Source organism: Neodiprion pinetum, chromosome 1 (genome assembly GCF_021155775.2).
Source record: "Neodiprion pinetum isolate iyNeoPine1 chromosome 1, iyNeoPine1.2, whole genome shotgun sequence".
Classification (NCBI taxonomy): Eukaryota; Metazoa; Arthropoda; class Insecta; order Hymenoptera; family Diprionidae; genus Neodiprion; species Neodiprion pinetum.
The window spans coordinates 30397023-30410757 of NC_060232.1; the positions used below are offsets into that span (position 1 = coordinate 30397023).

General features: G+C 37.5%; 3 protein-coding genes across 15 annotated transcripts; 2 read left to right on the forward strand and 1 right to left on the reverse strand.

Annotated features, from left to right (window-relative positions):
- The first annotated feature begins 436 nt into the window (after positions 1 to 436).
- On the forward strand, positions 437 to 4067 carry Fadd (fas-associated death domain protein). 3 transcript variants are annotated; one of them, XM_046610270.2, is made up of 3 exons: positions 440 to 1152; positions 1852 to 2079; positions 2168 to 4067. In XM_046610270.2, the coding sequence occupies exons 1-3, from the start codon at positions 816 to 818 to the stop codon at positions 2422 to 2424; spliced, it is 822 nt and encodes a 273-aa protein (XP_046466226.1). In that variant the 5' UTR covers positions 440 to 815; the 3' UTR covers positions 2425 to 4067. The 3 variants fall into 3 exon arrangements, with proteins under 3 accessions (XP_046466217.1, XP_046466226.1, XP_046466234.1); XM_046610278.2 differs by having other exon boundaries at positions 1915 to 2079; XM_046610261.2 differs by having other exon boundaries at positions 437 to 2079.
- eIF4E4 (eukaryotic translation initiation factor 4E4) lies at positions 3228 to 5612 on the reverse strand. Its single transcript, XM_046610379.2, has 4 exons — positions 5452 to 5612; positions 4701 to 4879; positions 3926 to 4243; positions 3228 to 3841 (listed from the first exon to the last, which is right to left on the reverse strand). Exons 1-4 carry the CDS (start codon positions 5479 to 5481, stop codon positions 3727 to 3729), a joined length of 642 nt encoding a protein of 213 aa, XP_046466335.1. The 5' UTR covers positions 5482 to 5612; the 3' UTR covers positions 3228 to 3726.
- Positions 5581 to 10623, forward strand: Pof (Painting of fourth). Of its 11 annotated transcripts, none has more exons than XM_046610122.2 (8): positions 5581 to 5730; positions 6403 to 6515; positions 7766 to 8267; positions 8355 to 8467; positions 8701 to 9203; positions 9333 to 9744; positions 9902 to 10237; positions 10341 to 10623. In XM_046610122.2, exons 1-8 carry the CDS (start codon positions 5688 to 5690, stop codon positions 10395 to 10397), a joined length of 2079 nt encoding a protein of 692 aa, XP_046466078.1. In that variant the 5' UTR covers positions 5581 to 5687; the 3' UTR covers positions 10398 to 10623. The 11 variants fall into 11 exon arrangements, with proteins under 11 accessions (XP_046466078.1, XP_046466087.1, XP_046466163.1 ...); XM_046610131.2 differs by having other exon boundaries at positions 6406 to 6515; XM_046610176.1 differs by lacking the exon at positions 5581 to 5730 and adding an exon at positions 5933 to 6061 and having other exon boundaries at positions 6434 to 6515.
- Positions 10624 to 13735: the final 3112 nt, after the last annotated feature.

Consider the following 13735-nt stretch of genomic DNA (forward strand, 5'->3'; position numbering starts at 1 on the left):
CAGACCGCAAGTTTCTGAGCCATACACTATTCAGGAAAGAAAAGATTGACATCACACTCCAAATTTCCGTTTCTACAATGGCGAACGCGACTCACTTGATGTTCAGAATCCGGCCCCCGACCTGTATAATAAGACCGTGGGCACATCTGAAACTATTTCAAAAAACAAATCTCTCTTGTAATAGTATATACACTATGCCGGAAATATCCCTTTAGTTTGTCGATTCCAAGTCCATGGTCGATTCATATAATAAGTAACTAGTGAAGTAAATGCATAGGGTGCGTTCCGAAATTACCTTCCAGTGCTGTCGCTGATTTTTTATCTCTTTTGCGTTGCCGAATTTGTGACTAGCTCTGTCTATTGCCTAGGGAGTTTTCAGCGCTGCAGCTAGTTTCGGAACGCACCCATAATGTTGCATCTGGTTGCATCTTCGGTCAACGATATTTATGACGCACAATATCCCCAGACATATCGATGTCAATTTTGCAATGCATACAATGTAAATTGGTGTCAAAAAGTCAATCAAGAGAATTCGACAGGATACGATGCACTCAGAGATAAATGGACGATAACAATGTGTTGGGAGATAGCCCACAAGAAATTAGGACAATGATCAGATTATGGGTCAGATCGTCAAATGAGGTGGTAGCGGCTGAGGTTATGTAATATGAGGTGTTGTCAACGGGGAGTGAGTGAGGCGTAAGCTCTGACAGTTGGAACATCATCTACAACAGGGGAATCACATAGTTATTGAGTAAACAGATTTATATTCTGTATCTTAAGTATCTCGATTTAAAGGCAAAATAGATATAAGTATGGAGCAGTACGAACAGTACATAGCACTTAGAAAAGAATTTCTTAGTGAAGCAAAACTTTATCTAACACGATCAGATGTGATTGCATTAAAAATTCGTCATCAGCAAGCCATAAATTCTGTAAGGACATATGAGTCTATTGAAAATATTGAACAGCTAGTCAGAGTTCTTGAGAAAAGAGGGGTGATCCGTTATGACAAAATACAACTGTTGAAGAATATTGCTCAAAACTTTCCCCATCATTCTGTGATTAACACAAAATTTAATAAGTACATGGCTTGGCTGGAAAACTATACTCCATATCCACCAGAAACCAATTTGTACCAATGTTCGAACGGTGAGTGTTATCGAGGAAACAAAATTATTAATAATCTCTTTTCATCTGAAAATTTGAATAGCAGACACCATCCCAGAACACCACAATTTCAATCTTTTGTAAAATATAAATTTCTCCCTGAATCTTCACTTACTATTACAACTGGTGATGACTTGAGTGATTCCAACAATTCTGTGATGTTGATATGTTCAAACGCGGATGTTGGAAATCATGTTTCCTTTGCAAATAATTTTAATTTCAACAATAATAATACGCACGAAACAAACAATGATCTGAACTTGTGTGTTACATCACAGGAAACACCTGGCATTCTCAAACACCAAAAGGGCAATTTAATTCCAAATGTTACTTCCAGCAAGGCGGTTTCTGCCATCTTAACATCAAAAAATGATAACATCAAGTCTGAATTATCCCTGCCAATGAGAGAAGAATTAAATCTATCTGAGCCTAATTTTAACATACCTTTACTTTCAACACCTCAGTCACATATGCCTCCAACCACTTGCTCATCTCATATTGACGATACATCATTAAGACCTTCTCCAATACAATCAAAGTCCAAAGAAAATTTTAATGAAAAACAAACAAGTCTGAGACAGTTTGTTCAAAAAAGACAAACTCTGATAGTCTTAAGTCTTGTACTTTCCGTTATTATTCTGTCAATACTATGCATTTTGTATGGTTTCTTGCCAAATTCAGTGCATTATATACCTGAACCATCTGCGCCGCCCTCACAAGTCGTTAATCCTGGTTTTGCCGAAGGATCTAGAATTCCATATGCCAGGAACGATCCGAACAAAGAAACTGAAATACGAAACACTCCAGACAGACAAAATTATCAATGGTATCCATCCACGTCTGAATCTGTAATGTATTCTTCATATTCACAAACTCAGCCAGAAGACCAACAGAAAATTATGTATACGGGTAAGATTTTGTTGCAATACTGTACTTGAGTTGGAACTAAATTGCTCTCAATATACATGCAAATAATTAATTTTACTTGGAATTATAGTGTTCAACGGAGTGAGTGAAGCAGTAGGCAAATCATGGCGTGATGTGGCCAGATATCTCGATGTCAGGGAGGGTGACATCGACCGTATTGACACGCAGTTCAATTCTGATTCTAAAGAAAAGGCCTTCGCAGCATTGAAAATATTTGCTGCTAAAAGTGATTTGCGTTGCTGGTCGATCAACTTGAAGAATGCGTTAGAAAAGGCAAGACGTAAGGATCTCAGAAACCTGGTCGACGATCTACTAACTCGGAAATAGTGAACAACATAGAGACAGAGCAGTTGTACGTGTGTTTCTTCTGTATTAAGCTGCATATAGTTTCAGCATAATACTTCTTTCAAACACAAAAAGACTCCGATGAGCGAAATTTTTCACGCTGTAAATAATAATATTTTTCTGATCCATATGGGTATTGTAATAATAGCTATGTTTAAAACCGTGTGCTCGATATTTTTGTTTTTATCTTGATATGTAATGTTGGCGTATGTAAGTATGGAACAAACGAATATTTGGACTACTGAGGATATATTACGATAATATGTGTACATTTACGTCTACGTAATAATGTAAATCCGGACTGTGCTTTTTTTTCTTTCACACGTTTATTATCAACAAATTGTTGAATATTTATCTGCGTATATTTTTAGTTTCACGTCCGAATACATAGTATATTCGCATAGTGACAAATTCAGAAGCAGGTAACAGAAAATGAAGTATAATGTAACAGTTTTAACAGGGAAGTAAACAGTAAATAAATTGACAAGGCAACATTTATAATTGGCATGCTGTATTACATACGCTGACAATTTTCATAACATAGTAGTTCACTGAAAAATAAAGATATATTCTCTATCGTTACCAGTTTCAAGCAGATTCGTATAGTATAAATGGAAGTGAAAATGCAACTAAACTAGTAATGGACTGAGAAATTATTTTGCTTTTGCTGGCTGCTGCGTTAAATTCTTTTGATTCGAAAATTTCTAAACCACTAATTTTAGGTAGTAATTAGATAATTATTTCACGAATCCTATTATACATCAGGGAGGGTATATAACAAAGGATTGTGAGAAAAGAATAACTTTATTCCACATATGACTTGACTATACCTTTGTGTACAGATTCTTTCACATATTCTTATAAAAGAAAAATTATATATATAGGGAAAAAAAATACAGCAGCCTGCGCTAATGTCCTCTGGGTGTATAACTGTGAGAACAAGTTATGTATATCAATGTAAAATTTTATACTAGCAAATCTTGCATTTAGTTATATAATAACTCATTTATTAACCATCACTCAGTCGCGTATAATGAGAGGAAACATGATTACGTCAACATAATTTTTGGAGGGCGCAATAGGGGAAGGGACTGCTTATTTCTTTGCTCAGCCATTCACTAGTTCTGTACATGTGTATATTCCTCTCCTGAATACAGACAGTTGAATTCAGATGATCCATAAATATATCTATTAGATAATTTGCTTTGCAATTATTTGTTATTCGAATGGTTGGGGTCAGGAAATGTGAGGATGATGTATAATAATAATAGAAAAGGGCTGTGGTTAAACCGAATAAGTGTTCTTCGTGACGCTTCCTGCTTTAGCCATGGTGTCTTTATGAATTTGGTAGCCTATTTGCACCCTTGGTGCAATCCGCAGTCTTTCCTTTAGTTTGCGCCTGCAATAAGAATATTAAAGGTTATACGGCACATTAAGGAAAACTGCAGTTTCCAATTCTGGTTTAATTAGAAAAATATCTTACCCGATTTCCAATACGCTTTGACCCCTGTTTGCATCTGCTGTCCATACACCAATTTTGTCACCTTTTGGTCTTACGTTGACCACAGCTCCACATACATCATCAGAGAACTCGTTAAATGCTTCACCAATCATACAGAGAAGAACTTCAAGCCAAAAACGGTCCAAATCACTTCCTCTTTGCTTTTTGTCCAAGCTAATGAGCCACCTGCCTCCTTTTTTATTTGCATCATCTTCCCACATTGGCCGAATACCCTGCTTGAACATACTGTAGTCACAGCCTTGCCGCAGCTCTGAGGCCAACTTTATGTGATTGTACAAGCTAGAAAAAGAATTTAATCATAAGATGAAGTGTAAATATACAGGTAGAAACTAAATAAAACATTTGATAATACAGCTGAAATATGCAGGATACTTGAGACTGTTAACTTTTTCAAAAACAGGATGGTCAAGTGTAAATGTTTCGATGTAATACAATGTGAAGAAAGTGGATCACGACGATGTGAAAGTATAGCACGTAAAACTAACTTGACATCATTTAAGCATAGAGAGCAAAGCGATATACATTCCATTCTCTTTACTCATGAAGTAAATACTACTTTGGAATTGAAAAATTTTAACGAAAACTTGGCAGTACATGAATTTTGTACTACTGATTGATTAATTGAGAGTTTGACTTTTTAAACAAATGATTGAGGATAATTTTTCAACTTTGCAAAAATGATAGAAGGAATATTAAAGTGGAAGGACCGTCAAAACTAAATTTCTATAAAAAATACCTCCAAAAATCTTCTGCTGTGTCGAAACTTGTGATTTCACGCTGATTTTGTTCCCATGTCTTACTGCGATCATTCTCATAGTACCAAAGTGTCCAGGTATTTTGCAACGGATGCTTGATAAGAAGCTCTGGTGGAAATTCTTCCAAATTTGCTACTTCTTGGTCCTTCTTCTCTGTATCCTGCAATGATAAATACACCTCTGCTTACTGTACAACATTCATATACTGCCGGTAAATATTTTCTACAGACTCTACAAACATAATTAAATGTAAATTCAAACTACATATACCACTGCGATTTCCGCATATTCAAGCGAACGGAGCTCCGAACGTGTGAAACCACGAGTACTTTGATAGATTTTGTATGGAGTGAAGTTGTCCAAAGCGTGAGTGATGAATGATAAGTACCATCAACTATCGCGCGAATTGAAATGAATAGTTGTCGAGAAATCTACACAAGGAGAACGAACAAAAATGATTGGTATCATTTTAATTCGTTTTACGGTAAGACGAGAAAGAGAATTGGTTAACGCAGAGAAATGAATGATCTAACGAAGCGATAGTAGTAGGTTATGCCTATCAGCAAAAGGACGAGGGTCAGGGAGGCGGCGGGGAGCACGAGGAAGCAACCATGCTGATGCGTGAAACCGGACCTTTTTTGGTTAAAATACCGGACTAATGCTATTCGTTGGAAAGCGAGTGAGGTTTCGGTTAAGAAAATACGATAATTCAACGAAATTTTACAAGTATACCTCGATTTCTGCCGAATTATTTGCAGCCATGTCACAGGAGTCGACCGCCAGGATTTTCAGCAAATGACAACTAAGGGCATCTGTCGGTAAGAGTTTGCGTAACTAGTCACTCGGGCTCGGCGAGGAATTGTTTCGAAAAACGAGCTAGCCGGCGCAGAGGCAAACGGGAAGACCAACACGCAGTGACACAGACCAAACACAGACAAGAAAGAAATAGAGATGCCTCGGCGATCGTGATGATTGAGTTCCTTCAGATTTTTTTGTGGATCTTTTCCAGAGGTAGATGTAATTACTTCATGAAGCGAGAAATTTTCAATAATACTTACACTGATTATTTTTATAATCACGAAAATTACGAACTTTGTTTTGTAATTGAAAGACGGCGTATTTTTTGTTTTCCCCTATTTATATGTCTTTCTTTTTTTTTTTTTTTTCACCTACGCAAAACCTCGTCCGCAGCGACATCTGTGCGAGCGTGAAACTCGCAGCAACCACACGGAACGCTACTAATTTCGCGTGATTTGTAGTGAACATATTTATTTTTTTTTTGCAACTCACATATTCCATGTAAACAGTGAACCGTGAAATCGTGATCAATATGAAGCATGCGGTGAATATTCGATGTTATTATTCTATGGATCCCTTTCCTCAATTCTTCTTGAATCTCGTGTTAGAAAATCGATGGTTTGTAGGCGTGTTGTAATTTGGGGTTAGCTCGTTGGTTGGTAAAGACAGTGTAATTAGTCTTTAGACATTTTTTTGAATGAAACATGCCTCTAAATTTGTCGTGATTAATTTTCTTGTCAAATTTTTGTAATGTAAACAGCTATTGCACGTTTTAATCCACCGTACAATTTTGCCACAAAGGTCATAAAACTACTCTCAGCTTCTAGGCTTGTTCCTGAAGTTATATCAAAATTGACCTATTTTTCGATATTATCTCTTTTTAAGCAGGTTCGGATGATCATATTATGTTTAATAGAAAGACTACAAATCAACGGAGTAAGACTGGACATCAAAAAGAACATCCTCACTTGATATATCCAAACAGCCAACCAGAAAATGTAAACAAACCACATAACAATTAAGCTGCTTGAACGATAACAAACGCTCCTGTTTTTATTTCGATAATTCTTCCCAGTTTACATTACATCGTTTCTAATTCACAATTTTCTTCTGCCAAGTTGTCACTAACATTAACCAATACTGTACGAATGCTAGAAATATTATCAAAGTTACACACTTCTTATGTGTAAAGTATGCAGTGATATGTATTATAAAGCTTGTGTTTTGTGCAATATTTCATTACTTGTCTAATAAAGCTTTCACGCATTACTTTCACTTTTACTATAAAATGAGACAAAAAATCAAACATATGATTAAGGAATTGCTCAAAAACCATTTCAATAATTTAGCTTTAGAAAATTTATTGAACTTACTCTACCATTTGTTGGATTAACATTTTATCTTTGTTTTATTTTGTTACTTATAATTTGTTCCCACTTCAAGGTAATTGTCGAAGCAAAGATGTACATATGATCATCTGAACTAGGCTTTACAAAAAATATTCTGCAAGGTTAGCATTTGGACTGTATTTTGTTGACTTCAAGTGATACAGGGCTGATTGACCCTCTGGAGGCAACCTGGATCATTACCCATTTATTTTTGCCAATTCAAAGGAATTTTTGCCAATTCCTTATATCTCATTTTGTATTAAATCTTACTACGTCATCTAAAGTAAACATATCGAATTCGTTCCTCTACCATCGTACGCTAGACATTCTAACGATTTCATTTCACTATTTACAAGCTGAAAAATATGAATTTAAACCGTTTTTATAAACAAAACCAATTCTGCTTAACACAGGGTTGCCTAAACAAGGGACCCCTGAAAATGGTTGCCCTCAGAGGGCTAAAAAACCAAATATATCATGTTCCTCTGTTTTTCTGAAGAATTATCGCACTGTTATTTCTCATATTTTTCATAACATTTAGCCAGTCTTGTTTTCGCTGCCATTGCTTTCATCTGATGTAGAAATTGTGCCAATCTGTTCTTTAAACCAGACCTGTGTAACTAGAAGCATAGGGGATGCATCTGTAGAATACATTCCGGTACATTCGTAGACCGGCTTCCGTACACTTTTCAATTCCTATTACTAACTACATGATTACAATTATAACATTGTTGTTCAACATAATGTCCAATTTATTCCTTTCATTTGCTTTCTGTAAATTTCTTTTCAGCATCTTACAAAGAGCAATGTTCATTAAATAAGTCTGAGAAGAAAGTAACTTGAAATGCAACTGCTTTCAGGGACCTGAAGAAAATGGAGACAGTAAACGTTTGGCAGTAAAACAGGAGTTGGCAGCATTTGGATATGATAATACTTATGGCAGTTACTCCGTACCCTCCCCCTCTCCGGCAGCTCTAAATCAACCCTTACCTGGACAGCCACCCTTGCCTCCTATGCCTCCCCCACCAGGCACGCTCCCTCCTCCACCTCATGTATTTGGACCAGTTCATTCCCAAGTTACACCCATGCAACCCTGGTCACATCCGCCTCCACCATGGCAGTGGATGACGCCTCAGACTCCACCACTACCACCGCAGTCACCTCGCGACATGACACCAAATAATTTTCAACGAGACATGCCGTTGAGAAGTAACTATGTCAGGCGAGACAGGTTCAACCACAATCGGAACAATATATATAACCAACGGAGTAATTTCCATAGGAAAAACAGAAGGAGTCCTCGATACGATCAACTCCAGGGGCAGTTTGATCAAGCTTCATATTTTGGGCCATCGTTGCCAGGTACGATAGGGCTGGACCGCCAGAGAAATCGTTACTCCGTACCTGCATCGATTCATAAAGCTAATGGTTTTATCAATCATATTTCAGTTGCAATTCACAACCATCAAATACAACAGTCCTCTTTACCACCCGGAGCCTCTCAAATTTCAATCAATAGACACATGGACGAATCTGGCGATCAAGACATTAAAATAGTTTCTGTGAGTTCCAGACTTGTAGTTAAGTTTTATAAATGTGATATGGATATCCTTGTGTCTTCATGCGAGTGTATATATTTTTATTTATTTTTCTGCTAGCCTAGTTTGCACTTTATAAATTGTGATATGGCTCGATTCAGAAAATTCAAAGATCTACACTTTGAAGTTGTGATCGAAATCTTCATTTCCACTCATTCAAAGTGAGTTAATTTTGATCGATTTTGACTTGATTTTAGGAGGAAACCGTTGTTAAAAAGAATAAACAACGGAAGCCAATGTCCCAAAGTTATCCAAGCCGTCCATGGAATCGCGAAGATGCTGAGAGGGCACTACAAATAGAAAATGAATACAATAAAACTGTGAAGGCACAAAGTTTAATCATAAAATTTCCGGATCCTGATCTCAATAAAGATATCGTCAGAGAATTTCACTCTGGCATACAAAATATACATTTTCAAAGTCCCAGCGGACCACGGTATTGCTTCATTCAAATGGCAGAAGATGTTAACATCGATGAAGCTATACAGGAATTGGAAAAAATACAGTTTGGAGTAGGACATTTGAAAGTTGAGCGAAAATCATTGAGGGACGAAGACAATCCAACTCCGGAAGAAATAGACCCTTATACACTGTACATTGGAAATTTACCAGAATCTGTTAACGTTAATGAAGTCAAAACTAAGTTTCCTTCCGCAGCTCGGGTCGATGTTGGATATGCCCAAAAAATGAGAAACACTCGGTAAGTTGGCTCATGTGTATGGTATGTGATAAAATTACAATCCCACTTAACAATGAGTTGATACCAAAGTGGAAATGTTTACCAATTTTTAATCATAAACTCACTCATATCCACATTGAAAATTTCCAGGTATGCATTCATACGGTATAACAGTGTCGAGGAATCTATATCTGCTTATAGACAAGCTCATGATTTAATGTGGGACACTCGTAGCATCATTGTTAGATTTAGAAGACAGCGTGGCAATACGTGCCTACCAGGAGAACCAAAGCCTAATGTGAAGAAGGTAAAAGAAGAACCTGGAACTCCATCTCAAGTGAAGAAAGAACTGTTAAGTTCAAATCAACAAAACCAGATAAAGCCAGATGTTGGAAAACAGAACCATGTTACATTGGCACCACAAACTGTACAGAATAAGAGTCAGTGTGATTCTCAATCGGAAATTCTGAAGTCGTCGCCATTGACAGAGTTGCCTTCAACAGTACCAACGCCTGTTGTAACATCCACAAAGACAACAATTCTGCACCAACAACAACCATGGGTAAAAAGATGATTGAGATTATATGATATAAAAACGTCTTGTTCTCATTCCTACTGAGTTTTATAGTATTCTCGTATCTTCCGGAACGTCTCAACGTTACCTTTGATAATAAATATTCTCCAATGATGATTCATTCTCGTTCTTTGTTTTTGTTCAGACATTAAAGCCATCAGAAATACCACAGATGACTGAGTCAGTTCCTTCGGTGCCTTTGAAAACTAGTCAGATAGGAGATAAAGAGTTATTACTGGAGATAAAAGAAGAACCTGAAGACTACGATGAGATGGAAATGCAAGAAGACGCACAAATAGACGATGAAGTTGATGACGATGACGACGAAGAAGAGGATGATGATTCAGATGACGATGACGATGACGATGACGATGATCATGAAGAAGAAGATGAAGACGACGAGGACGAGGAAATCGATGATACTGAAACTTTACCAGATGACGATAAACAGAATGAGAATAAGGACGACGAGCCTGTAGATGTGAGTCAATCAACCACTTATTTCTTCAACGAGGAGATGATAATTCAAACCGAACCACAATTTAATTTTCATGTTACTGTATTTTATTGTATTTTTTTTTCAGCATCTCGACCAAATGTTCAACGATTTGGAGAATATGGCTGGTGATATTGGATTATAGATCTCTTTTTTTACTACACAATTATTTGACAGCGAGAGAAAACTCTCGGACTATTCATTTTTTAATATTCTGATATGTAAATACTTTTTTTGACATGCGTATAATGTCAGTGATAAAGTAACATGATAGTATGTTTATCAGTAAAATATTATTCAATTACATTAGTAATAAAGCTCGTATAAGATGAATTATTTAAAATTCAAAGTATACAGTATTTTTTTTAGTACATTTACATGGTTGCTATTATTTTTTACCACATTCCTCTCACCTTTTCCGTTTCACTTTTGAAAATAAAAACTATAACTAAATATGCGATTAAATTTATTTAGCAAGCGTTCGTCGTGAATATCAATAATTTTGCTGATTGTCTTTATTTGTTGCGGAAAAACGATTAAGATTTCTTTGACGATGCCGCCCAACACTTCAAGTAGTAATCATCAGTGTCGGCGAACCAGTATCATTTCAGGATACAGAGCCCAGTATTAAATGAATCCTCAAGAAATCGTTACTTGTCAAGGCGAATCATCGCGAATATTCTGGAATGTTAAATTCATTCGGTAATTCCGCTTTGGATTTACTCGACATAGCGTGAGTAGTCTGATTATCATGAATCAGCATGAGTGTGTCGAATGATTTTGAATTACGGTCTACGTTATACCGATCAAACCCTGGGTTATTTTGCGTAAGAGTTTGCCGGGTTTGGGGGTGTTAGCAGTTTCACGTATTATTACCAAGCAACTGATCACGCCTGTAAAACAAATTATTCATAACCAACAACTATCGCGTGCAAAACTTTGGTAACATACTATCGTCGCAGAGAAATTGAAAAGTTGAGAAAATCCCGTCCAAGAAAATATACCCGTAAGTGGTCGGAGAATTCATACATCGCCTGACGTCGCATATACGGTAATGCTCTAAACATTTGATCGCGTTGCGTCTAGCTTACGTGGTGTTTTCACCCGGCCCACGGTCTTACATACGTAGATATATAAAATAAAGCGTAAGCCAAGCGTAAGCAACGGTGTAAGCGTCCCGTGAACGGATTCGAATTAACGGATTAAACGGATTAGAGAACGGATTAAATCGGTTCTCTAATGGACAGACGATAATAATTTCCCCCCCCCCCCCCCTCCCCCCCCCCCCCCTCTGCCCATCGGGCGGGAGCCTGAGAGGTAACGCGTGTTGCTACCCCCACTCCATGGAAGAGCGACAGAGAGAGCGGGAGAATTATTATCTTCCGTCCTTCAGAGAAATGATTTAAATCTCTTCTGAACGCCGTGCGGCGTCAGTCGTTTCCAAGCAATCGGAGCGAAATTACGTGTTCTCAGTATCAGTTCGACATTCACACCGTGTTGTTCAGGTTGCGTCACGTTCTTCGATCAGTGTATTTCCACCACAATCATCTGTGAATAATACACGCGGAGCAGTAGCGTATAGCCTGAAGAAAAACCGAGTCACTGAAATAAAAACATCCCGCGAACGTTGAAGGTGAATTTTGTGTTCCGAGTTTTCATTGTTTTGTGTAACTTCAGATTTCAGTGATGTTTATTTTTTTCTCTGTGCGTCGAGTGTCAATTTTATTATTTTTTTTGCTGATCTTCGGCAAATGCGCAGTTGCATTGTTAGCAAGTTTACTCAGTCGGTTCAAAGAGACAGCTACAGCACAAAAAATGACTGTAGAATCGAGTGTTATTGTGGTGGGGATTTTTGGATTATTAGAGATTAGTGAAGATCTGAATTATGTGAAAAGTGCGTCTCTTTACCAATCAACCTGAGATGCTACAGGAACTACTACATGTAAGAGTGTGGAGCAGCCCAGAGTCGAGGTAACGATACTTATGTTAATTATTGATTGATAATTCCAGGTGATACATATAAAGCCATATATAAACTTTTGTTCTTGCATTACATGCAATGAATATGAAACTAGACATCAGTATTAATTAATTTGAAAACTAAAATGCCAATTTGTTAAATTAATTCAAGTGTTCTGTTTTATTTTTTACAGATTTAAGCAGAGACTTCCGAGTAACTTTTTCATTTCTCGGCAACGTTGGTGAGTTTGCATGTGTTAGGTTACGGGTATTTCCCTGGGCTTCCTCTGTCACGTGGCGTGGCGGTAACAATTGTTACACAAATCTTCGATTTCTCAGCTGCATGAATAGGCTCATTCGCGGTCGCAACGCGCTTGACTTTCAGTCGAATAATTTTTTTTTGCAATTTAATTTACCGTAACTTGCTTAAAGTTAGAAATTTTGCACGTTGCTAAAAGTGGAATGAGCATCGCGACAGGTAACCATCGCTTACTCAGCATTCGCGAGATCGAATTGTGTTTCGTAAGCGATGTAGCAATCTACGTTTGAATTTACCGATGATGTTTAAGCGGTGGGATCACCTGAGGTTTGAACGTATTCAATTATTCACATTAATGTTGAATCGATAAAATTCCAAAGTCTGGCATAACGTAACGTAATCAAATTGCATCTTATATATCATTTTTAATCTTTTAACATTCAACAAATATTGATCAACTGCAGGCTTAGCTCGCTTAGAAAAATGCTAATTGGCATACAGGATGTTTTTAATCAATTTTACAAAATGTTAATGTACCGATAGTCTGCCAACATTTACTAAAATAATACATACAATATTAGGGTTGGCGGGATACAACCGCTATACTGTATGCTGAATAGGCAGACTATGATACAAAAACATGTTGCTCCCAACAGGTAACCAACGAAAATGTAAGTCAGTGACCACGGCGCAAATGAAGAAGAATGATGTGTGTTGGAAAAAATGGAGAATCGTTTAGATCGAATATAGGTAACCGGGTAGGTAGGTGGACGTTCTGGGATCCGTCGCAAGGTTATGCATGTGTGTGTGAGTCTTTCTTTTCCGTTGGGCGGTTGCGTTGGGTAACAGGCAAGGGTAGGAAGGTCGCGATGTACCGTGATGTCACTAACTTTTGTAATCCACAGCGTCAAACGATCACAGAAATTCTTTTTCCAAAAGACTCCGTATTCGAGTCTCTCGACCATTTGTAAGCATTTGAATATTAACGAGAATTAATTTACTATTTCTTGTCACTCTGCAACCATTTTTCAATCGTTGTTCAATTCAATTATTTAGTCATTACCGATCATTATTCCGTTCAATTGAACTCTGTGATCGTCTGAATGGGCAAAACGCATCTCTGGACCATCTATCGCGTTCCGTGGTACGCTAGATGGGGAGAGATGCTGAGCTCGAAGACTTCGCGTCGAAGAGGACCGCCGACCGTCACGCCACACAATAATGCATGCCCTCCTCCAACCTCCCTCCCAATTTCGATTTGTAAT

What these genes read in the sequence shown, in the direction of transcription:
- Fadd (XM_046610261.2), top strand. Translation starts at nt 816, where the DNA reads ATGGAGCAGTACGAACAGTACATAGCACTTAGAAAAGAATTTCTTAGT. An exon ending in ACAGAAAATTATGTATACGG is followed by an intron (nt 2,080 to 2,167) that starts GTAAGATTTTGT and finishes TTGGAATTATAG; the next exon opens with TGTTCAACGGAGTGAGTGAA.
- eIF4E4 (XM_046610379.2), bottom strand. Translation starts at nt 5,481, where the DNA reads ATGGCTGCAAATAATTCGGCAGAAATCGAG. An exon ending in ATAATTCGGCAGAAATCGAG is followed by an intron (nt 4,880 to 5,451) that starts GTATACTTGTAA and finishes TTATCATTGCAG; the next exon opens with GATACAGAGAAGAAGGACCA. An exon ending in CAAAGCGTATTGGAAATCGG is followed by an intron (nt 3,842 to 3,925) that starts GTAAGATATTTT and finishes TTCTTATTGCAG; the next exon opens with GCGCAAACTAAAGGAAAGAC.
- Pof (XM_046610122.2), top strand. Translation starts at nt 5,688, where the DNA reads ATGATTGAGTTCCTTCAGATTTTTTTGTGGATCTTTTCCAGAG. An exon ending in TTTGTGGATCTTTTCCAGAG is followed by an intron (nt 5,731 to 6,402) that starts GTAGATGTAATT and finishes TCTCTTTTTAAG; the next exon opens with CAGGTTCGGATGATCATATT. An exon ending in CAAAAAATGAGAAACACTCG is followed by an intron (nt 9,204 to 9,332) that starts GTAAGTTGGCTC and finishes GAAAATTTCCAG; the next exon opens with GTATGCATTCATACGGTATA.